The sequence below is a fragment of the Zonotrichia albicollis genome, chromosome 2, assembly GCF_047830755.1.
Source record: "Zonotrichia albicollis isolate bZonAlb1 chromosome 2, bZonAlb1.hap1, whole genome shotgun sequence".
NCBI lineage: Eukaryota > Metazoa > Chordata > Aves > Passeriformes > Passerellidae > Zonotrichia > Zonotrichia albicollis.
Genome location: NC_133820.1, coordinates 63,264,949 through 63,290,538, shown reverse-complemented (window position 1 = coordinate 63,290,538; position 25,590 = coordinate 63,264,949). Strand labels below are relative to the sequence as shown.

Sequence of the window (25,590 nt, the reverse complement as noted above, 5' to 3'; positions counted from 1 at the left end):
TTATATGTGAAAATGTTAACCTGTGAGGACATGCAGTTCAGGTCTTGAGAGAGCTTTTGGGGTTTTTGCACTAAAAAGAACATATATACCTTAATAAAGTCCTTTGTAAGGAGGAAAGTATGAGGGTCTCTAATAAAATAAGCTTCTGGAATCTTAAATGGGGGGAAAGAAAAGAAAACTGAGAAATAAAATTTATGTATTAAATATAATAATAAAAAAGTAGTATTTCAACAACATTAGTAGATGAAAACAAAAAAATGCCAGAAATTAACCTTGTCAGACACAGTAAGACTAATATAGAAATCTTTCCAATTTGCATACATTCACTGAATATTTATTTTATCCTTAATTTTATTGCATTTTTTCATGGGCTTTCAGGCTTCATGGGTTAGAAATTAAAACTTTGCAATTTAAACACATTCTTTAGGACAAGTCTAATTTCAGAATAAATCTTGACTAATTTATAGGTAATAGAATACAGAACATATGCTGAAATACTTCTGCTACTCAAAGAGTTCATTCAAACAAAACTATATCTAAGATATGTTCTTAAAAACTTTGACAAAAGATTGTTACTGGTAGAAACAATACTGTTAGAGAATAGTCCTTATTTTTCAGACAGGTATTATTTTATTTGACCTTGTAAAATTGAGACTAAAGCATTCATAGAAAACTAAACTGTCAGATTTTGAAATCCACAGTGCATTATGTACCTATATATATACTGTAGCCTGAACTACTGACCCTTAATATTTTTCTTGTGATCTTTATGAATTTTTCATTGGCTACAGAGAATTAACATGAAAACCCACCAAAACCATTACTATCTTGGTAAATTTTGTTATGTCTGAGGGAAAAAATTTTGTTTCCCTCAGACATAAAACAGTGAGAAGCACCATAAATACTTCAGGATACAGAGGAATCCTTTTAATGTACATATTTTGTCATTCCAACCTGTACTTTCCTCCACTTCACAACATAAATTTAAAAACAGATGTCAGAGAGAGATTTCCTAACAGGTCACTGATGTCCAGCACTCCTAATGCCCTAGACTGACAGGTATATAATGGAATACCACAAAAAAACATTTACTGAAAAAGAAACAATGCAAAGTCCAGTCAAGCAGCTGAAGGACTTTGGATTGTAGCCCCAGCACATTTGATGCTGTAATTATATCAGTACAGGTGATTTCTCATTTGTTGACTAATTCAGAGTGAACTTCTGCCTCCAAGGCACAGACTGTTTCTTGGGAGCTTGTGAGCATCTCAGGTTTTATCAACATCATTTTATGGTGAATTAATTCAAAATCACAGATGACTTTTATACAAAACCAATACATTTGTGTGGGCATATGTGTATATGTGTGTATTTGTCCATACAGCAGCTATCTATATCTACCATACAAGCTGTATCTCTTTACACAATGTGTAAATACCTTCACTCATGCAGACATTTTTTACACAAGAATACAAAATTCACTTCAAGTCACATAAAAATAGCATTTTCTATTGCATTCAGAAGGGATTTACCAGAAGGGAAAGGAATCATACTTGTTTGTGAATTTCATTTTCAAAATTACAAATACTAATATTAACAATATCAGTATATATCAGCGTTATATATACTCCCACATATATCTGTTGATATTTTCAGAAAATTAATTTCCATTTTTCAGGGTTTTTTTTCCAAATAATTATCAAGGTTAATTTAATTCTAATTTTTGAAAGAATTCTGTGTTGAAATAGGAGTGTGAATTGTATTTGGCAGCAATAATGAAAAAAACCCAGATCTTCTTCTTCTACCCTTTAGAGTGATCCCTTAAATGATATTTATGTTCTATCACAGGAGCACTGAAATGAATTATTTATTTTTTTTCAATGCAGTCCAGTTCTAATTTACACATTTATTTTCATGTTGTTCGGTCTTGGCAAATTCTGATTGCTTGTCTGTAAATTCCACACAAATAAATATTGCTAGCTTTCCCTCTCAGTTCAAGTAGATTTATGGAGGCAATAGAGAAGAAGAACGAGAAGTAGAATACAATAACAAACTCACATGAATTTTTCAGATTATGAGGAATGGACACTCCAAATGCAATTATCAAAAGCAGCTGCTATTTTACAGCTGAAAATGTGCTGGTAAATGCTCACATATTCTATGATCCTATAATTTTAAAACATTTTAGTTAATGTTGAGTCCTTTTGTAACCAGAACAAATACAGAACCAAGACCTTGATATTCAGGGAATACTGAATATTTTTGCTGGCTTGCATTTACAAGACAACTGCCTGTCCCCCAACCCATAGATAGTATTGTTATCCTTTTCAGTCAAAACGCCATTTGCAAAACTGACACCTCTTAGAAGCATTAAAGACACTGAACAATGCTGATTAAAAAAATACCCACAACACTCAGCTCCTGCACTGCTACTGCACTACAGTTGGCACAACACCAGTGCCGTGCACAGCTACAGCTGGTACTGCTCTCTGGAGCTCACAGTACTCACAAAGGACAGAAAAACCTCGTCAAAACGTAACACACAAGATAAACATAAGCACACAGAGATAAAGTGACTGGCCCAAGGGTATTCCTAACGCTGCCTCCTATCAGACAACTTGACACAAAATGAAAAGCAGGTACAAAACAGATCTGTGAATAATAATGTAATACATTGATTTGTTTACAAGAGAACTCTGGCTGTATCTAAAGCTAATCTAAAAACTGGTAAGTGTACACCACAGTTTTTCTTGAGCTGTAAATCATCAAACTTTAGATTTATTTAGTGGCCTGAAACATTTCATTCTAATCAATCTATTCCTTTTCCTCCCATCAGATCTTGAGCACTGTGTGTGCAAAGTGCAGCACTACTCCCCAGGATACACATTACAGTCAATTTAATACAAATTTTAATAAAATCAAGTTTATTCTCATATCACCTTGAAATGGCCTTCATGCAGAAAAAATATAAGCTTGGAATTCAGTGGCAGCCAGATTTAAAGCTTTCAGAACAGCAAAATGGCAATTATATTAGTTTTCTCTTCCTCAATAAGGTGTTGCAGAAAAGCTATTTAGTGAGCTGATTTGAGAATCCCCGCTGTTTTTAATACACATAAAATGAGATTTGTACTCCAGACACTTCAGGGAGTATCTGTTAGGATATGATCATGTATTCAGAAAAATAAAATGGCTCTTAGCATATTATTTGATAATAGTAGGTCAGAATGAGGAAAAAAAATCTGCAAACTTGCTGGCAATTCCAAGTTTAAAATTAGTAAATCTCACACAAGCTAATTTATACACTCAAACAAAATGTGACTTCATAGGATTTAATAATGGTCATTTAAAAGTAATATAAATGCATATCTATTATATATTTGCATACATTTTGGTCAATAAATCAATATATCAGATAACCAAATCTTATGAATAATACAATGATCAATATCCTCCATGTTTTTTGCTCAAAGAAGGTAATTTACTGGTTTCCAGTTTTTATGCTTAAGGGTAGACTGCACATTCACAAGGACACTGGGATGCTGCCCTGCACCCTGGAGGGCAAGACCTTAGTGTTAGTTTCCCATGGAATGAAGAGTTCAATACATTTGCTTTGCTCATTATTGGGGTTTAATTCTAATTGAAATAAACAGAAGCATTTTACTAAACAATCCATGCACTCTGTTTCATTAGGGGTAAGAATTACTTCTAGTGGTCAAAGGCAATGCTTCCACCAGGAAGAAGCGAAACAGCAGAAACGGAGATGCACAGTGAAAGAGTTGTGAAGAGAAAGGAGAGGGGAGGGGAGGTTCCGGGGAGAGGAGAGGAGAGGAGAGGAGAGGAGAGGAGAGGAGAGGAGAGGAGAGGAGAGGAGAGGAGAGGAGAGGAGAGGAGAGGAGAGGAGAGGAGAGGAGAGGAGAGGAGAGGAGAGGAGAGGAGAGGAGAGGAGAGGAGAGGAGAGGAGAGGAGAGGAGAGGAGAGGAGAGGAGAGGAGAGGAGAGGAGAGGAGAGGAGAGGAGAGGAGAGGAGAGGAGAGGAGAGGAGAGGAGATATTCTTTCCAGTTAAAAGGGACCTACAATGATCACCCTGATCAACACCTGACTGCTGACCAAAAGCTGAAGCATGTTATTAAGGGCACTGTCCAAAAGCCTCTTAAGCAAGCACTCACAGGCTTGGGGCATCATCCATGCCTCTGAGAAGCCTGTTCCAGTAGTTGATCAATCTCTCAGTAAGGAAATGCTTCCTATTGTCCAGTCCATACTTTCCCACATGCGGCTTTGAACTATTCCCGTGTTCTATCACTGTATCCCAAGGAGAAGAAGCCATGTTCCTCTTGAGGAAGCCCTGCTGAATACATGTCCACAGCAGGGTTTTCCCAGGCTGGCTCCACTGGGGGCTGCATATCCCAACAGTGAGGTGAGCTCTGCCACCTGCACCCCTGCAACACTCAGCTTCTGTGGTTTGGGAGACAATTCACACACTCCAAAGCTGCTCTGCAGCTTGAATGAAAGCATGGCAAATAGGGGTGGTTGGCATATTCATTTCAGAAGCACAGTCCTTATCTAAATGCAAATGCTAAAACTGACTTGTGTGAGAAATTATGATTTTGTTTGCTTGCTAACACCCCTCTGCAAAAAGGGTGTGTTAGCAAGCAAACTGCCATGAAGCAGTTTATTTTTAACATTCTTTTTCTCTAAAAAGGTTCTTTAGAAATGCAGGTAAAATCACCAAGGAAGATATTAACAGTCTGTTTCATTTGTAAAATCCCCTTTGCTGAGAGAGATGCCTGGTGATTTACCTAACACAAGAAACATAAAAGCATGAGCACTTTTACTCTAAATCATGAAGGGAAGAAAGAAATTCCCGAAAATCAGACTGCACTGCAGATAGACAATATTTTTATTGTTACGTGAAGTACTCTTGTTTTATTAATCTTCACTGATTACCACAATGATCAGTAAACTTTATAAAATTTTTCTTTCCATTTTTTATTGCTTTTAATTTTTTTAACATGTTCAGGCTTCTTACTACTAATTCCCATAATCCTGAGGTATTTTGTTACCACACTGAAATTTTTCTATAATCCATTTTCCCCTATGCATTGGGACTGAGTCCAACGAAAAGTGAAAACCTGAGGCATTAGAGAAATATGCACCACAGCAATAGTCATACAACACTGCAGTTCCTGAAAGTTTATTCCATTTTTGCATCCAAGTAAACACAGGAATCCTTTATGTACTCTCCTTCCTGTGCAGCCAGCACACTCAGCAGCCCCCAAGCACTGTCTTCTTCAGAGCAAATAAGATTGACAGCCCTTTGGTGGGTAACATAAGCACCTTGAAGTGTTTTTGTTTTGTACGAGTGGTGTGAGGTATTGGTTTTTTCTTTGCATCTACAGATGTTAAGCAGCACTAGTATCTTCAGGATTTTTGATAAGTTGATTAAGAGTATTGAATTCCATTTTATTACTGTATGTTTGGAAGAAAGAAGTGTTGTAGTTTAAACACAAGCAGTGACTCAACTGCTCTGGCGGCTTCAATACAGTCAGTTATTTAATCAGGATACTCAAGGGACTGAAAGATGGGCACTGAAATGGATTTTCTCCACAGGTCACTACTTTATTAATTTAACAATGGAGAAGGGGCATCTTTAAGCTCATTCCCCTCACAGGAGGTATCTCACTGGATCCTGTGTGCAATTAAATGGCTCCCTAGCAGAACACAAACAGCTCAAAGCTGACCTTCAGCTTCCCCCCAGAGCTCTCCATCTCTGAACTTCTTCTTCATTGCCCTGTGAAAGGAGGGAGTGCTATGAAAGGAATGAGAATGTGAAAGATAAGATCTCCTATTCTCTTTACAGGCATGGGTCATGTTGGTGATCTTGTCTGGCTCAGGGAGTGCTGCCTATACCTCTCACATTTACCTCATGAAGCTACCAATTGTGACACCTAGTTCTCCCCTCTTTCACCTTTATTTTATCTCCCTCTCATCCTCGGCCCTGGTACTCCAATATGACTCTCATGACAAAAGAAATATTTTAAACACTGCCAGCTGAAGCAAGCATTTGGTTAATGGACTGCAAGTGGGAAATAAATTCAATACATCTCACAAACAAAAACAGAGCAGATGAAGCAAAAATACCATAAAGATAAATATCCTGCAGGCAGGACAGGTTTAGCTAAAAGTGGTCTTTACTCTTTCATGCATTCTCTCACTACTGAAGTTCACACTTGCCTGTGTACAAATGCTTCCATTCCCCTGAAAATTGTGGAGAACTTCCTTAGGCTGAAAAGGGTTGATATCAAGGAATTAACTGCTCCCCTCCCTTTCTATACTATACCAGAAAGAAAAGAAAAATCCTAAATTTTTTCCCCTTCCAACTCTGCCCAGAACAAAGGAATTTCGCACTGATATAACAAAATTCTCCCATGATATTACACTAAAACCTAAAAAAATCTGTTCTACTCTTAAGCAAGAAGATTTGACCCCAAATTCCTCTAACAAGGTCTGAGTTGTTATTGGGGCTTCTCAGGCCACACTGCTCATTTAATCACATTCCTTTTACAGCTCTGATAACTTTTTTTTAATGTGGGTCTTGCTCCCAGTCCATGACAAACAATTCCACTGCCTTTTCTTCCATGATGTTTGCCTGTACACAAAGGCAAATAGGAAGCATCCCTCTGGTCACAGAGTTCATGCTATACAAAACCCTAAACATATCCCAGAAGTGAAGAAAGTAATATATTTGTTTATAATTTTGTATACAAATACATTCAAGATTGTTTTTCTTTTTTTTTTTTTTTCTATTTGGTATAGTCTATCTTACACTTGAGTATTTCAGCTGGGATGTACCTACAGCAATCATCTTGTCCAACTGCCTGACCACTTCAGGGCTGACCAAAAGATAAAGGACGTTGTTAAGGGCATCATACAAGTGCCTCTTAAATACTGGGAGGCTTCAGGCATTGGCCATCTCTCTAGGAAGTCTGTTCCAGTGGCTGACCACACTTTCAGAAAAGAAAAGCCTCCTAATGTTAGGAAGCTTTCCTAATGCTAGGAAGTCTATATAGGTATAGACTTCCCCTGGCACAGCTGTGAACCATTTTCACGTGTCCCTGAATATCAGAGGGAAGAGCTCAGCATCTCCCTCTCCACTCCCTTCTCAGGTAGCTTTAGAAAGTAATGAGGTCATCCATCACATAAAAACCATTTTATTATTCTCATTTCATGCCATTATTGTCTTCAGTTGAACCATTGTATTTCTTATGTTCATGTTTGTAATTATTTCTGTCCCATATAGATTGGTAACATTTATTGAAACTCTTGAGTTCATTGAAGTCATGCCAAATGAAATCATTGTTCTGTCATCATTCTTTCAAATCTGTATTAAGTTTGTAAAACAAAATGTTGCTTTCTTTGATCATTAAGTCACTGAGCATGAAGATTAAAAAATGTTTTACTGCTAAATGAATTCCTAAGAGATATAATAGAATGATTCAATAATTCATCAATTATGTGACTTAATGACATATAGTTAAGGTTTTGAAACCTATTTGGCAATCAGGACTTTTTATTTTTAGATACTGAAATTTGCCCTTTAATCATTTCTCAATAAGCATCTAATGAGCAACCTCAGAAACAAGGGTTCCTCTCAACTTGAAAAACAATTTCATCTTTTCCAAAGACATTCATTCATTTCTTTTAAAATGAAAAAAAAATGCTGTTGTTTTTGGCTTATAAATATTTAAGGTGACTGTCTGAAATAATTTATTATCACCTAAACTCTACCTATATAAGTAAACACTTCCATATCCTCTTCATTATTCAGACACCAACCCTGATGGTTAGATTCAAAAAGGTAAATGGGCAAAAGCTCTATGTGATTTGTTGGGTGAGAGGCCAGTCTAGATGATCTTTCCCATCTAGTGTTTAGGCCTATGGAACAAACTTCTCTTTGACATCTTGATTCTGCAATGCAAATTACTAAAAGGTACACCTGCAACATGGAATTTCCCTTTTGATACTACTCCTTTGTGTTACGCCTTTATAGGATGGTAATCAAAGCATTTCAACATACAAAATTGCAGATGTGTCCTAGTTTGTATTTGCAAACCAAACCAAACCAAACCAGATGCATTTCCTCAATGTGCATCCCATTGTATAACTCCTGTTACTAAGAAAAAGTCCTCACTCTTAGGCCTTAGCAAGATCTGGCTCTGAACATCATGTTCAGAGTGAACATGATCAATTCATCTGCCCAAACTCTTCTTGAGTTTGCAGTGCTGGTTTAAAGTTTCAGGAAACTCAAGCTCTTCTTGTTGCTTCTACTCCTTTAGAAGCTATTCTTGCCAGCATCTGTCTTTTTCTTTCAAAAAAATTCTACCATTACAGTCTTAGCTTTTACATATTCTTGTCACTCCTACTCAGGACTCTTTGCTTTTAAGCCAAGTGTTTCGATTATGCCATCCTTTAACTAATTTATTTTTCTCTTTTGCATATGAAATACAAGCCAGGATGATGAAACCTTAATTCATATTTTTACATCCTTGGGATCTGGGTCTGTTGGGTTTTGTTTTTTTAAACAGAGGAAACGGAGGAAACTCATGAAACACACATTGATTTTTAAAAAGGCTCCTAGGATTCTAAGTGCACTACCTCCAGTAATGGTTACTTCTAAAGCAAAGATAAATTTGTTACATTTTCTTGAGTAAGAAATAAAAAGTCTTCTGAATTTTTAAATATAGATTATCTTCTCATAGGAACCATTACAGATTTTCAAACTCTACAAAAGATAAAGTAAAAGAATAAATAATAAAAAAAAGAGATAACTTTAATTAGCATCCTCTGGTGGGCAGTCACTAAAATTTACAGGCATTTAAAAAAAATACAAAACCACTACTTCTGTCTGGGATGATACAATTGTTTCCTCATGTGAATGGCAGTGTGTTACAGCAAGAAAGACTGAATTTCCAGCTGTGCCAGTCTAAAAATTGCCAGTAGTACTTTTCAATGCACCATCAACTGCATTTAAAAGCCTGCTAAATTTTACAAGTCAAAAGTAAGTAAAATAAAGCCTCTGTTTTTGTTTAGAGATGCCTAACTAGATTATCCTATGCAATATCTCAATTAATTCACTAGTTAAAAACTAAGTTCCACAGGTCAAGACTAAAAAAATCCCATGAAGTTTTGGGAAGGCCACAAATATAATTTCTCTCCATTAACCACACCAAGAGCTGTCTGTTCCTATGGTAATTCCCTCACTTCTATAAGGCACCCAATGACTGCCTTTCTAACCCTTTCTCTTCCTCCTTCTCCTCCTCAACAAAAGCTCCAAATGCCTATTCTATTATTTTCCTCTTTTTATTGTTCATTTGTCTTATCCTACTCCCTCCCTCAAGAAGACAGGAGTTCTCTAAATGCCCACCTTCCCACGCAATTCCATTTCTTTCCTTCATCCCCCATTATAATTTCTTTTCAAACAGAGAAAATATATTCTCACCTTGACCTGTCCAGTTAAACTCTATGCCACATGCAAGGCTTTAATCTGGACAAAAACTTGATACTGCTCTTGGTTCTAGTATTTAAAAATAATTTTTAAAAGATCTTAAACCCACACATCACTGATCCATGATCATTTATACTGACCAGAATGATGTGCTGAAAGCAGAACCTAGTTACTCTGTGGAAATGGAGATGGTGGTATTACACATTCATAGTCCTACAGTAATAAAGCTCCAGATCCTGTGCAGGAGTAAAGAAGCTAAAAAAGAGAGAAGGCACTTGTGAAAAATTCCTTGTTATTTTCCTCTCCATTGAGGCAGAAGAAAGAAACTTCTACTGTTCATAAAAATCTCCTGGGGAAAAATACATGAAGCAAACTGCAGTCTGGACAAAACAGCAAAACTGAGCATCTTTGTCCGTATTCCACAGCCTGGTCTGGAAAGAAGAAGCAGTCAGCCTAACATCCACTCACAGCTTTCAACAGGCCAATGCAGCAAGTGAAAAAAACCATGGTATTTTTGAGGAAATACTGGGACTGAATAATTCTGAAGGATCCCTGACTTTCAAGATGGATGTCCATTTCATGAGCCATGAATGGTCACAGAAGCAGAAAGAGCTTGGCTTGCTGCTTCCCGCACAGCTGCCAGAAAAAAGGGAAAAGCTAACCAGGATGAGAATAAAATACAAGCACCCTAGACTTGTTAAATCCTTGTGGAGTAATTGGGATTGAAGCCAAGGAAGTAGTATTGGGCTATTTCCCATGGTTTTCAGAGATGCTTATGTCATCCAAATAGTGCACTGCCTCTTACACACTGCAAAATTTTACTCTGTACAGAGAGAAGAGAAAATTGTTTTGTGACCTCTTGAGGTTTAATTCTATTTATTAGTTCTCCTCGTCTTTTATTTTGTTTAAGACACTGTATGTTTTTAATAGTAATTTTGAGGAGCACAAAGTCCTTTAAGCATAGGGATCCAATTCACAAAGAGGCAACAGTAATACCAGTAGGAGTTTTTACTGAAACTTTGAAACTTCACCCATTTTTTCTAATTATTTTTTTTTTGTGACTAAGAGTTTTCACAGTGCATGCTTACAGATTATTTAAACCCTGCTTTTTATTTTAACAGCTAAATTGTGAGCCTCTAAAAATTAACAATTAAACCTTTAAAAAATAAGCAATAAATGCAGGTAAAGTTTCTGCAATGACAGCCTAGTTTGGGAGGGAATAATTCCACCTCTTCCATAATTTTTCTGTCCATCAACTGAATTTATCCTTTTTTTAAGAAAAAATCCCAAGTTTTTTCCTTACTCTTCCATTTCAGTTACATTTCCCTCCTCTGTACTCTCCTCCTTTTGTTCTAGGAAATACATATGTTTGCATTTTATTCTGTATAAATACTCCACATTTTGTGTCACCTCCAGACAAATTTGGCAATATAAGAAATAAATAATGAACCACAAGTATTTAGGACAATATTTAATTTTTGTGACTTGGAGTCAATTACATGCAACTGGTTTTGGTTGCAGGAGCTGTAGCAAACTATGCTGGCTGTATAGCATTCTATACATGGTAAATGCTCAGGACTGATCACAAATTTTAAACCTATTGACTTTGGTCTACTTAAATCACCAAAGCATCAACCACTCACACAGGGTCTTAAACAATGAAGGGCTCCAAAGACCTGGCTGTCTGGAAAAATTTTCATCCATAATGAATCAATTAAAAAACCAAATTCTACAGTAATTTTTCAGAAATTAAAAAAATTTAAATATATTCCTGAATTAAAACAGAAAAAATCACAGTAACATAGAATGGAAGTTAATGTAGTCAAGGGGGGCACAGAATAATGCAGTTACTTGCAACACAGTTGTTTTCCTGTTATGCTTGAAGCTATCACCATAACAAAACATAACAAAATAAAAGATACAGGTGAAAAGAGCCACAATTTTTCCATCTTCCCACATTGTACATTCTTCCTAAAAATCCATTTTCACAGTGCTTGCTCACTCTAGTTTAAGATGATCCGTTTAATGAGGCTTCTACAATATCTCTTATGAGATGTGTACACTCAAATTACAGCCTATAGACCTCTGGAAATTTCTGCAATGATGTCTAAACTTTCATACCCGAATTTGACCCTGTAAGTGGTAACTAATCTGGCACCAGACCTAAAAACATCCCTATATACATTGGCAGGAGCAATTCTCCATATTCCTGCCTTTCTGCCACACATCTCCTTTGACTCATTTTCTGTCAAGCTCTTGAAATCCTGTCCCTAAGTCAGTCTTCTAGTCTCATCACTAGGATGCTCTTCCCTGAACTCTCCGAGTTTTTAGTAAACCCACATAGAAAATAACATACCAAGAGGAAGTTCAACCAACTTGAAAGAAAGGGGCTCTATTAGCAATTGTTCATACCCTGCAGCAATTTTGCCAGTAGCTGAAAAGAATTCAGATAATCATAAACAAGTAGTCCTTTGATCTGCTAAGTCACTTGACATCTTTTATGTAGAAGTAAATAAATGAAGGTATAAGTTTAAGTCTAGAGAATATAATTGTTATGGAAAATAGATGTTATTAATACCTCAAATAATTAGTGACCTTTGCTGCTAGAAGAATGACTTACACATGTTTCAGTGTAGAACATACACATCATATTTATTTCTACTTAGTTTTACAATTAAGAACTTCCCCTTCAGGAAAACACAAAAGAAAATGAGGAAAAACAGGGAAGTAAAGAGCAGAACAGGCCTTCTGAAAGCTGGGCTGTAATAAAAGAGGAAAGGGTACTTAATCATCAAAGAATGCATTTTAGCTGCGATGTTTTTTCTTCTGGTTTATTATTGAAATAAAACATGATGACTGAAGACATTTTTAATGCTTGGAAAGCATAACAGGCTCAGGAAACCACAGTATCTAGTATGTGTATTTTATTCTTGTTTTATAAATATGTAATTATAGAAAATGAAAAATGTGACTTCATGTTCTACTTCTGCTTTGACAAAAAGAAATTTCAAACCCCTTGAATAAAATCTTTTCTTGTTAATGAAATAAAACAAAGTAAGGAATGTGGCAATATAACATTAGTGGCTTCATTTTTCATCTGAACAGAAAGTAAATGCAGGCTTATTTCTTTGCTCTCAGCTCCGTCTTTCTATCACAAATCATCTGTCTTGTTCCCACCTTAAGAAGGTGCACTGAGATTTTGAAAGCCCATACTCTTTACTACAAATTGTGCTTATGATGAGGCTCCAGCCATCTGCCAGCCTTCAATTTATCCACTGCTGGACATAAGATCTATTTCAGAGAACAGGCAAACCTTCAAAACTCTCATCTAAAAAAGGACTGATGGGGAATAGGTAAAAGGTACATACTGAAAGGTGTCGTGTATAGTATTCATCAGGTTTCAGGGTATATTAGAATTTTGGTTTTGGAACAAGGTTATACTGTTACATTTAAAATAAATGTTCTCAGTCATTTGTAAGTTTTAGTTTATAAAGAAATAATTTTGTTTGGATTATTTCCCAGAACACATTCCTCAAAACTTCACTTTGTTCTTAACATAAATTGAAAACAATAATATAGATATACTGTACACAGGCTTCAAAATGGCATTAAAGAGGCACATTATCAATATGTTTAAAACATTTAGAAAGCTCAGCTTTGCATCTTTCTAAGTGAATGACTAGATACTTAGACCGAGTAATATCTGTTCCAATAAACTACTCTGTGGGAAATGTTTTGAATAATGGTTAATTTATGCTGAGGTAATGACAGCATAATACAACTAAAATCTGTGCTAATAGGAAAAAAAGAAGCCCCTTCCAGCTATTTCTGTTACAATTGGCTGCTGTTATTTTCACATCTCTCTCCCTTGCATAAAATATTACTTTAAGTGTATGTGAAAATGCTTGTTGCTAATTTTAAAAATCAATAATTGGTACCTGTCATCCATATGGAGAAAAACAACAAAAAACCCAGACAATAAAGAAGAAATTTTCATGCACAAGACCTATATTTTATATATTTCTGCAATAAAAGAGAGCAATTGTGGTTAATGTTCTTTCCATATCAGCAAAACATTAAGCTCAGTTTGGGTAAGACTTCAGGGTTTGAAATGCACATGGAATTTTAAATGTAGATGAGAATGGGCAAAACAATTTATTCCAAATAGTACTTCAGGTAGGCTGAAATATTTGAAGGTATTTTTCTGGAATATGGGTTATTTACAAACTCACTGCAGTATAGATGAATGAATGACCTGAAATATGTAATAAATAGGCTGATTCAAGTCTCGTCAGCTTAATAAGTTACCTTCAGCTCTTCCATTTGAATTCTCGGTGTAAAGCTGGTGCTTAGCTCTGCCTGGATAAAGAGCATTTTAATCACAAGTACAATAAAAGTAAACAAGTTCCAAACCTTCTAATGGGCAATTTTGGACAAAAACCCCACCTCTATGCCACAAACAATTGCCACTTGTTTTAAGTTAAGAGACTGTGTCTTTTCTTGATTCTGAAAAGGTTCTGAATTCCCATAAACATGTAACAGCATGATCCAGGAATGGTTATGAATTCAGATCATCACAGGTTCTTTGTAATACTGGCTATCATCTGTAATACATTCATTAACAGGAGATATCATGATCAATCATTGATCTAACTGTGGATAATTGTTTTATGCAATGGTAGAATGACGTTTTAAAATTGGAATCCTATGATTTTTGACTTCTTGTCATAAATGGCTTGTTTTACTTAGGGTAGGTCCTCCCAAAAAGTAATTTCATAGTCAAATTGGATGCATAATTAAAATGTTTTGGTGATTCTGAAGAAAACACCTTCTGAAAGCCCTTTTCCCTGAACAACAAAGATATGGAAGTGCACACATTAATATCCAAGTAGAAGCCTACCCATTGGGCAATTACTATATAGTAACTGACCTCATGCAATTTATATTAATTCCTTATTGGATATTCTGATTTTATAGAATCTGTCTTTTCTTATATTCTGTGTCTTCTTCAAGAATCTTTACCTACAGAAATAAATATTGCACCCTCAAAAAGTCCCTGTGTTTTGCTTCTTGATCTACAAGGATTCATCATAACAAAGTGACAGCAAATTAAAGCTCTCCCTTTTCCACTTAGACAAGGATACAGAGCTCAGAAAGACATACAAATTATTATATTACATCCACATATGTTCCCACTTAAAAAAATCCATTAATATTCTATTGATAATCCCTTAATGCAATAAAACACACAGGCCAAATATAGTATAAAATAGTCAAGTCTTTTTTCCCCAAATCAGTATAAATTTGTAAAAAAAATCCTTGTTCTGTGTGTCGAGGAAAAACATTATTTGGAATGAAGAAGAAGTAGATTTCTTGAAAAAAATCAATAGAATGCAATACATATTTCTTAGAGAATAGAGCTCTTAGCACACAGGAAAATAATTTCTACTTTGATGATAGCTTTTACTTGAATTCCTTAACTTAACTTTGAAAAAAGCAGATTGATACAAATGCAGCTTCCAACTAATTTCACCACTATCTATATTCACGCTTAAACAAGACTGGTCCTAATAAGGAAGCAAAGACCATTTCTTATATGGAGGCAATTAAATACATATAAATGGCCAGTGCTGTGGGTACAATTCAATCAAGCAGATCCATAGGGGTGGTTTTGATATTCTTGTCACATCAAAGAAACAGCTCCCAGAAGAAAAAGATCTTAACAAGTTAAAAATTAAATCTAAATAAATATGAATAACTCTGAGAGAAAGGAAGAACAAGCACTTGGTGGCAAGGGCTGGTGTTACCTTGGAAGTGTTATATAGTGCTATTAGAATAGTGTGTTAATTTTTTCCTCATAAATTTGCCAGGTTCAGTCACCAGGGAAGGGCTAGCACTGCAGCTCCCTTTGTTAAAGATATATCTATCTTGCTGAGTCTTGACAGCCCTATCATGTCAGCCCTCTGTAGTAGCAAAAAGTGTTTCAGCAAGAAGAGGGGGGAAAAGAGAAAGGAGGGAAAAAAAAGTGAAAACTGATGTGATCTACTCTGCTTCCTGTGGGCATATTTCACTATAGCAGATCCAGAGGGATGCTTTGTTATTCCTGTCAGATCAAAGAAAGAGATAACAGAAGAAAATATAAGAGGAAAAATATAACCCAGAAATGAGGGTAGCTGAAAGCACTGCAAGACTACCACATCATTATGACTTTTCAAATTATTTAAATATGCTAAATATCAAGTCATCACCAAAGAAATAAATATTGCATAGGCCATATGCTCTGCTAGCTGCCAGAAAAAACTATCCTACTAGGATTAGTTTATGGGCACAGCAACTGCCTGTCAAACACTAGCAATTTTAATCATTTTTCAATTTGCTGTGTGGGTTGCAAGTATGCTCAGGTATCTTGACAGGTGCTCGGGAAAAATATCTGAGCTCACCAGGTTCACACTGCCTTGCTTTGCTATGTCTTTGCAATAATTCCTGCTGGACTGGGGAGATGGAAGCATATGGCAAAGATGCAACAGTCACAGGAAAGTCATTGTACTGCACTGCTAAGTTGGATTTGCAGCTCAACACAATGATGATACAAAGTTGTCCTTTAGTCCAAAGCAAACCAAAAGCTGAAAAAATTTTCCAAATATTTCTAATCACAAACAAGGTGAAAGTGTAAAAAAGGAAATAAACAGAGATCTTGCTATGATTTAAAAAAAAAAACCCAAAACAATTTAAAACCCCCAAATAGTACCTTTCTGCAAGTTAGATGTACTTTCAGTACTACATGTGATTCGCCTTTTATGCACTAAGCTGTCCACTTAATTATTTTGTGTTTCATCTACAAGGCATTAAATTAATGTAGTAATAAATAAAAATAATTTTTTCTCATCTATTGCATTTTCTGGCTGTGTTCTTTCCTTTCTACCACAACACTTTGTGTTATTCAAGCTCCTAACTTGAAGTCAGTAGATTTTTGAGTGCCCTCATTGCCAGGTGTTTGGGGAAGAAAGGAGCTCCTAAAATCTACAAATATTCTGGAAGAAACCAGAGGAGGAACTATATTTTACCAAAGAAGTGGAGCCACAACATCAAAGAACTATAAATAAACCGTATTTCCTACATTGTTCTTTATATATTAGCATTCTCAGCATCAATTCCCTGAAGTCAGCCAAGTCTGTCTAGTGGAAAAGGATTTGGATTATGATGTAAACTAACAGTAAAGACAATTCCAAATAACATCTAATGTCCAATATAACTACTGTTTACATATTAAAAAGAGATACAGGCTTTGTACCAGGGATGTTCTGTCATGTTTCTCCACAGGAGAAGACTGTCATGGTAAAGTTCATTATCAATTACTGCCTTACAAGTACAAGATGAGTTAAGCTGTCATAATTTTCTCAGCCAGAAATCCTGTGCTGTCAAAGAATGTCAATTTTTAATCTGACAAAAGGAAGAAAATTATCTGTTATTCTGACCTCTAATTTCTTGACATTTTAATGCTGTAATTGCTGTGGTTAGTGCTGCAACCATTATTCCACCTGTCAAGTAAGAATGAATCAATATCCTTAAGCTGTTCAAGTTTAAGCTTCCACCTCACTGGTTTTACTTTAAAAAAGGTTGAAGTAAAAAAAAAAAAAAAAAAAAAAAAAAAAGAAGAAGGATTTTGGGCCTGGAAAATGTTTATTTTATTTTGTTACACGTTTTTTCCTCCTCATTACAATATGAAAGTAATTTTTCAATATGAGACTAAGAGAGTATTATCGCAGATAGAATCAAGGAATTTACCAATTCCTAATGGTAAAAGATTGAAACCACAAAATTCAATTTTATACTTTTATTCCATGGTGCATGTAAATCAGGACTTTCCTGTTGCCCTTGTAACAACTTGAGGTAAATTATCATGACCAATTATTTTTTGTGGCATCAGAAATTAGGAAGTTGTTTAAAAAAGTCAAATTGATTATGTTGAAATGAAACCCGTTTATTTTACCCATCCAGTGCAGACCTTAAATTGCCAAAGAGGTATTTGGTATTACAGGGTATTCCAGGGGCAGATGTATGTGATTTCATAGACTGAAGCAATCTAAAACTTAACTATCTCAGTGTTATAGTTTCTATCAGTAGGAATTTTCTATATGGAAACTGAAGAAAGAAAATCAGATGGAAAATCTGATATTTAATAGGTCTGCAAAGAACAATAACACAGGATGGTCCTTTTTCCATTGCTAAACAGTAGAGATTTCTTGGAGAGCTCCCAAAGCATATGAGAAAAATGTAAGGAATGGCAGGGATCACTTGTTCCACTGCTGAATATTTTTGTGTAGATAGATGAATACAGAAGTAACTTTAATATTTTTCACAGAAAGCTAATAACATAGTTTTTAGTGGTTAAGTGAGGTGCTCAAGTAAAGGGTGAAAGGACCAAGGTACAGCATAAACAGGTCACAGGGCTGTGACCACCCTTTCCACCTTTTGAAATTACATCTTTCAATCATCTCAGACTAAATGGGAGGGTATTTTTATTTGGAGACTTATTTCACTGGATAGATTCACCTGGGACTCAGTTCAATATGAAATTAGTTATGGCCACAGTTACTGCCATACTTGAGCCCACTGGCCTGATAATGGCTGCTGCCAATAAGGTTGTATTGATTGGCTTATTTTACAGCCATGTATTAAGAACATTCACCATCTTCTGTGACACAGGACCACAATATTTTAGTTTATCTACAAAATAAACATCAAGAGAATTTGGATACTAAGAGATGCATTTTCCTGGATAACTGCAGGAAATTAATTAATTAATTGTAAATGGAAGTGTTTCTAAATTAAAATGCCAGATACCACCACTTGCCACTGTAAAGTATGATAAATAATTTTTATCACTATTTTAAAGGTGCTGGTGTTCTTATCCTTAATTCTTGTATTTACAAGGGGTCTTCAGAGGCTTTTAAAATATCTTTTTGCTTTTAATTTATTTTCTGGAATATTTACCAAAAGTCAGAATAAAGTCAAACAAACCCAAACAAGCACAAATAGAACAACAGCAAAAAAGCAAAAACCTCATAATATATACTGTCAACAGAAACATGACCATCAAATGCATGGTCCTCTATATCATCAAGATGTCAAATGCTTTATTATTGGCAAGACAATGTGCACTAGTTTCATAAACAGATCCCAGGAAAACAGAAAGCAGGTCTAAATCCATCTATATTTAAACATGCACTGTAAATTCTGATTAAAAATAATTTAAAGTATTTTTTAATTTTCTTATGAAAAACCAAAAATCAACAATCCTGAGATGTCTTGGAAGTAAAAGCATAGTATTTTTAAATGGATGCTTACAACTTTATTATCTATGCATAACCAAAATAAGGAGGATTTATTTTTTCTGGTAATTTTTCCTTCTCATTGCTATCAGTGAAATTTATTTACAAATCTAACTTATTGCAATGAAGATTAAGTTGTGCTTTTAGAAATTTACAGTGTAAATTGCCTAAGATGTTTACATGTTATTGATTTAAAGGTCATGGGTTAGATGTACAAGTGAGTGAACAAAACTGTCTCCATGAATTTTCTTGAATTTCTGATGACAAGATATGCAAGCAAGCAGAGCCCCAGGAGAGCTGATGAGTCTCATCATGTCATAAGATGTTAGATAAGGTGCACAGACAGACAGACAGACCTCAATTCTACAAGCTGCCCTGTGGGAGTAGACCCTAAAAGTCAAGACATAGGAGTCTGCCCATGCAGATCAGGACCCTAAGCCATGCAAATTCCTTGTATTCATGGTGCTGAACACCTGCTCTATACTTTAAAAAACATTGCTTCTTCTTATTTCTAGAAGAGCCTGACTCTTCTCATGCTCAAAGTTTTAAATCCAGAAAATTATTATACAGATGTCAACATTAAATATTTGAGGCAGAGGGAGTCAAAGCAATTGTGGCAGTCTTAAAACTAAGAAAATATTAGTTGTATAGAAAATCTAAGCTTTACAGTGCATGTAGTGAAAATCCAGTTCTAGGAAGTCTGGGATCTAAATGGATTTTTAGTTCTGCTCCTAAAAAATCACCAAATATAACAGAATGCAGCAATGCACTAGTAAAAAAAAAAAAACAACCAACCAACCAACAAAAAAAAAATCCCAAAACCCTAAATCAAACCAAAACACAAAACAAAACCAAACACAAAACAAAACAAAACAAAATGCATGACAAAAATCAGTAGGTAGCTGAATGAATGCTTTCTGGAATCTACTTCTTTCTGAAATCTGTAGAGTTCTGTCTGCAAGATTGGAAACAAACAAACAAACAAAACCCCACTGCCTGGCAATGTACATTATTCCTGTTTTGCATACAGCAGATGGCAGCTATCTGGGGGAATGGAAGATTGTGTGTAGAGCTTCATCACAGCAGTACTCATCTAGCAGCTGTTGCTTCCTCACACTTTACACCAAATTTCAATTGTTTTAGCCAACAAATGAATGTTGCTGGAAAATCATCATGCAAATTAATAGGTACTAGAAAACCATTATTAAAATTATTAGTCCTAGTGAAAACAAATACAGTCACTGGAAGGAAACGTAGCAGGATATCTAGAACAATTTTCTTTTAAAATTTACTGATTAAAATACTCACTTGTATATATTTCAAGTGTATATATATATATATATTTCATTCATATGTATATATAAACATAAGTACTTGAATGCACAACAAATAGAAAACATTTTCTATTTTGATAACAGTTTGATTATACTTTATATGATTAAAAATAATTTGAATATTTGCTGCAGTCACTCTAGAAAACACATTCTTTCTCAGATACGTTTTCAACCATCATCTGACTTAAAGGTTAGGCTTTTGTTCTCTATGGCTATGATGCAGGCTTTTTCCAGTTTTTCAGTTCTGCTAAGTGAACTTAATACAAGTAAATTATAAAACATAGCAGACACTATATTAAAGAGTAAACATTGCAATGCAATTTCCTACACCACAACTGAATATTAAATCTATTAGGTTCATTTGTTTCATTGATAGTTTGTTCATAGTTGCTTCTGAAATCACCTGGGGCCTAAATTCTGAATCAAGTCAAACACATCCATTTTGTTCAGCAGTGAAAGATGGAAAAAGTACCATTTCTTGTGAGATGACAGCAGATTTTAGCATGAAATGACAGTAAACACCTACCTCCCTGAGGACAGGATCAGTGATACTGTCCAGGTTCACAGAGCCTTCATATGTTAGATAGTGGAAAACGTTGAGTGCACGCACGGCTTCTGGTCCTCGTTGCTTGTAGCCAAATATAAGGTCAATCCACTGATGAAGTTGACATGATACAAATTCACTTTCCAGGGCCTGCAAGTGAAATTCAGGATTAGGAAGTAACTGAGAAAACATAACAGGCATCAGTACATTTTCTCTTCAGACTTATTTGATAGATTTGAAATCTTTCAAACATTAAAAAAAAATTAACTTATTCTATTGAGAGAAACATCAAAAAGATAGTATCTTTTTCCTTTACCTTTATATCATGCTAATTTTCGTCTCAGCTACTGAGTTTCTCCCAGCTGCAAGTATTTTAGTAATTTCTGGGCTTTTCAATTAGGCTAGTTAATTTGTCAAGAAAAAAATGAAATGGGAAAATAAATTCAAAAAAGCAGTCTTCCAACTAATTTTCAAACTAGTTATAATTAGTCTTAAATCTAAAATGGAAAATCCTCCATTGTTTTTATCACACTGCCACTACTCAGCATGAACACTTCCCAGCTGGGACAGAGCTTCATGTCTTTCTGAGGAAATTTCAGATTTTACAAGCTGATAAACTTCGGAAAATATTATTCATTTTTTTCATTTACATTAAAAGGAGGCTGCTTCAGAACTAATCATCAGGTGCTGTAGTACCATGCCATGCCCAGTTTACTGGCAGCAGCCCCCTCCTCACCACCCCACAAGCAGGACTAGCCTCAGACAAGGCAAGCCATGCCTGGGTCATCATGTAACCATTCCTCAGAGATTTTCCCTGTAATGCTCCTCATGGAAGAAGAACTCTCTGTGCTTTCGTGGAAAACTGGACACTTTTCTGCCAAAACCAGTGACTATTATCTCTGATGAAAATGGATGGGAAGGCTCAGGCTTAAGAGCTGACATGTAGCTCAGTTTTTAAGGGCTTAAGTTCAGCATACCATAGTCACCAAGAAATCTTGCAGGCAACCATACAAAATTTTGTTGTTTCCTTTTCAAAATCAGAAGCCATCATATGCATAATGCAACATTATTAAAATAGCATTAACATTGCTGAATACTAAATAATATTAAACTAATACTATTTAGTTTCAAATCATGCCTCCCAACAAATATTTTTAAAATGCCATGTCCTTAATTATATTGTACTGTGCATGTTCAAAATGATACAATCAGCAACTACATCATTGCATATAATCTTTTCCATAGGACTTTTACATCATTTAGAGTGCAAGATGCTAGCATGCAAGGATAAAATTAAGTATGCCACAGCAACAATCAAAAAAGCATTTCCTTACTTTTAAATGCTCATTTTTTAATGTTCCTTTTGTATGTAATAAAGCTTTTTAAGAATTTAGAATTTAAAGCCGATTATCTTTCTAGCATCCACCTCAAATCCATTTGCAGCAATCAGCCTAAAAGTTTTCTTGAGCATCTGAATTCTGCATATTTATAATTTCTTTTGATCCCTATATATTTCTTATTATTTTATTTTTTATTAACATGTCATTAACAAAAAAATTAGGTATTTCTTTGGTCAAAATTAGCTTTTTTTTCCTAGAATATGAAGAGCATTTCAGGAAAACAGCAGAACTTTTGATTACTCAAAGATCAGACAATATGTTTGAAAAAAATTGATGCTTGGTTTAAATGAGTGTATTTCACACTTTTCTCATCTAATATCCTCTCATTGGCGTTAGAATCACAAAAACGTGGAACCATTGGACAGTTTGAGTTAGAAGGGACCTTAAAAGGTCATTTAGTTCAACCCCACTGCAATGAACAGAGACATCTTCAACTACTTCAGATTGCTTAGAGCCTTGTCCTGTCTGACCTTGAATGCTCCTAGGGATGAGACATTCACCATATCTCTGGGCAACTTGTCCCAGTGTTCCATCACCCTATAAACTATAAAAAATTTCTTCTTTATATTTTGTCTGATATATTTTCCTTTCATTTCATGCCATTACCCACTGCCATATCGCAACAAGTTCTGCTAAAAGTTTGTCCCCATCTTTCTCATAGGACTGTTTAAGTACTAGAAGATCACAATAAGGTCTCCCCAGAGTCTTCTCAAGGCTGGACAATCCCAGCTGTCCCAGCCTGTCTTCATAGGAGAGATAATTCAGAACCTGGTCCTCTTTGTTACGTTCCTGTGGACTCACTCTAACAGGTCCATGTCCTTCCTGAGGACCCCAGAGCTGGAAGCAAGACAGCAGGTGGGGTCTCTCCAGAGCAGAGCAGAGCAGAGGGGCAGAAACATCTCCCTGGACCTGCTGCTCATGCTGCTTTTAATGCAGACCAGGATGAGGTTGGCCTTCCAACCTGCAGAGACTTTACTGGCTCATGTCCAGTCTCTCATCCACCACCACCCTATGTCATTTTGGCAGGGCTGCTCTCCATCTGTTGTCCCCCAGACTGTGTGGACACTGGGGGTTGCCCTGACCCAGACACATCACCTTGTACTTGGTCTTGTTGAACCTCATGAAATTCCCATGGGCTGCTCCCTTTACTTGTTCTGGTCCCTTTGGATGATATCCCACCCCTCAGGTGTGTCAACCACACCACTCAGCTTGGTACCATCTGCAAATCTGCTGAGGGTGTACTTGATCCTACTGTCTATGTCACTGTTGAAGATATTAAATGGTACTGGTCCCAGGGCAGACCACCACTTGTCACTGAAGTCACCAAGCCGATGCAACTGACCAATCAATTCCTTATCTACTGAACAGTCCACCCATCAAATCCATCTCTCACCTGTTTAGAGAGAAGGATGTTGCAAGGGACCATGTTAAAAGCAAATCCAGACAGATGACACCTGTAACCCTTCCCTTGTCCACTGATGCCATCACTCCATCATAGAAGGCCACTTGGTTGGTCAGGAAGGACTTTTCCTTGGGGAAGTTGCATTGGCTGTCCCGAATCACCTTCCTGCCCTCCACGTGTCTTAGCACAGCTTCTAGGAGGATCTATTCTATGACTTTCCCAGGCAAGTGGTCAGTATTTCCCAGGGTTGTCCTTTCTACCCTTTTTAAAAATGGGAGCAGTGTTGTCCTTTTTCCAGTCACCAGGGACTTCTCCTGACTGCCATGACATTTCATGGAGAGTGGCTTGACAACTTAGGTCATTCCCTAAGGACTCTGGGATACAATTCATCAGGTGCCATAGATGCATGCTCAGGTTCCTCAGGGGGCCACCAACTTGATCTTCTCTTAAAGTGGGAGGGACTTTGCTCCCCAAGTCCTAATTTTGCAGTCTAGTCACCCAAGAGGTGTGGGAAGAGAGGTTGCCACTGAAGATTCAAGTAAAAAGTTCCCTGAGCACCTTGTTCATTGACTGGTTTGTCAGTCTTGCCCATGAGGGGTACTGCACTTTTTTTGACCTTTCAAGTTAAAAGACTTAAGACAGTTGAACACATATATTATATTTCTCTAAGGCAGTTTCCACTTGCATGACCAGCACTTACTCAGCACCTTTTCATTCTAGAGAAGGTCTTACTCACCCTGGCAGGTCTGGAGAACTTATATTTCACATGGATTAATAGTTATTTAATAATTTAATTATCTACTTCTTAGCAACTGCCTATCATGTCTTTGTCTCCAGTTATTTAAACAGCTTTATTGTACTATGTTTATATAGTATAATGGTCCTTAATTCCTCAGGGAAGAACCTTAGTTTCTTGAAGAAACCTTGAGGAAATTTATAGCAAGGGAATATAATTATTTTGAGCTATATATTTCAGAAGAGTGGAAGCTGCGTGGTTTGGTGCAGAATTTAGGGAAAGGACCAGAGTAGAAGGTGGAGAGAGGAGCCAGAGCTGTGAAGAAGAAGGGCTCTTCATGGGCCCTAGCACTGCACAGCCTCCAGCTGCAGGGTGAAATGAGTGCTGTGTGATGTTCATTGCCTCCCAGGTGCCATCCTGTGGGGTATAGTACCAGGCATGAAAAACAGGAAAGGTGTCCTCAAGGAAGGGCCACCAAAATGCTACAAAGTCCCACACCACCCTCAGTGGGTCAAGCCTTTATAACCTGGATTTATTTTAGTCCAGGGAAAGCTGCTTGTATCAGGTCTGACCTGGTTTCTTCCAAGTACTTCTGCAATGCTACTCATGCGATACTTGCAGAATCCTCTCCCTAATTGCTGTAATGCACAGGCTACTCCCCCTCCATGTAAGTGCTTCCTGAAAATTTATGAGCTGTTCACTGTCAACGGTACATCGTTTGGTTCCTCAAGAATATGCAATGCTCAGTAGGGAATAGGGTGAGGGAATTTTCCCTATAAAACACAATTTGTAGGTACAGTAGGAAAAACATACAAAAAAAGACAAAAATAATATCCTTAAAATAGGCTGGTGATGGCCATAAAAATCAGCACTTTGAATTTAAATTATTTTGAGGGCTTTAATTATATGGACATTTTTTAATATGAGCTATAGTAACATTTTTAAAAAAATTATTACTTATATAGTTATGTAATATCTATATAATTTGTAACATGGCTTTTAAAGATTCTTAAACAGAAACGAGCCAATATCCACCTTATTATCTATCATAACTAACATGTACACAAAACAGAGTTTTATTCAAGCACTCCTAAAATTATCTTGTTTGAACAATTAGTAGGGCTTCATTTTCAAATAGCAACATTCCAGTCAAGTTTTTTTTTCATGAGTTTTGCTTTAAGGACGGTGTTTAACATGTTATTGTTTCCAGTGGAGTGACATTTATTGTTAATAGGTAAATTGCAAGTATTATTATACATATAGTGTATACATATTTTGTGGTTTTTTTGTGTTTACAGGCAAGTGTATGCACATATGTTACAAAATCTGACCTGTAGCTGTTG

General features: G+C 36.1%; 1 protein-coding gene across 10 annotated transcripts in view; it reads right to left on the bottom strand.

Moving 5' to 3' along the window:
- Nucleotides 1-25,590, bottom strand: part of NBEA (neurobeachin) — a 457,716-nt gene that overhangs the window by 25,099 nt on the left and 407,027 nt on the right. For all 10 annotated transcript variants that reach the window (XM_074535327.1, XM_074535328.1, XM_074535333.1 and 7 more), the window contains one exon: nucleotides 20,692-20,859. In XM_074535327.1, the coding sequence (XP_074391428.1) occupies nucleotides 20,692-20,859 (168 nt within the window). The remainder of the gene's footprint in view (nucleotides 1-20,691; nucleotides 20,860-25,590) is intronic.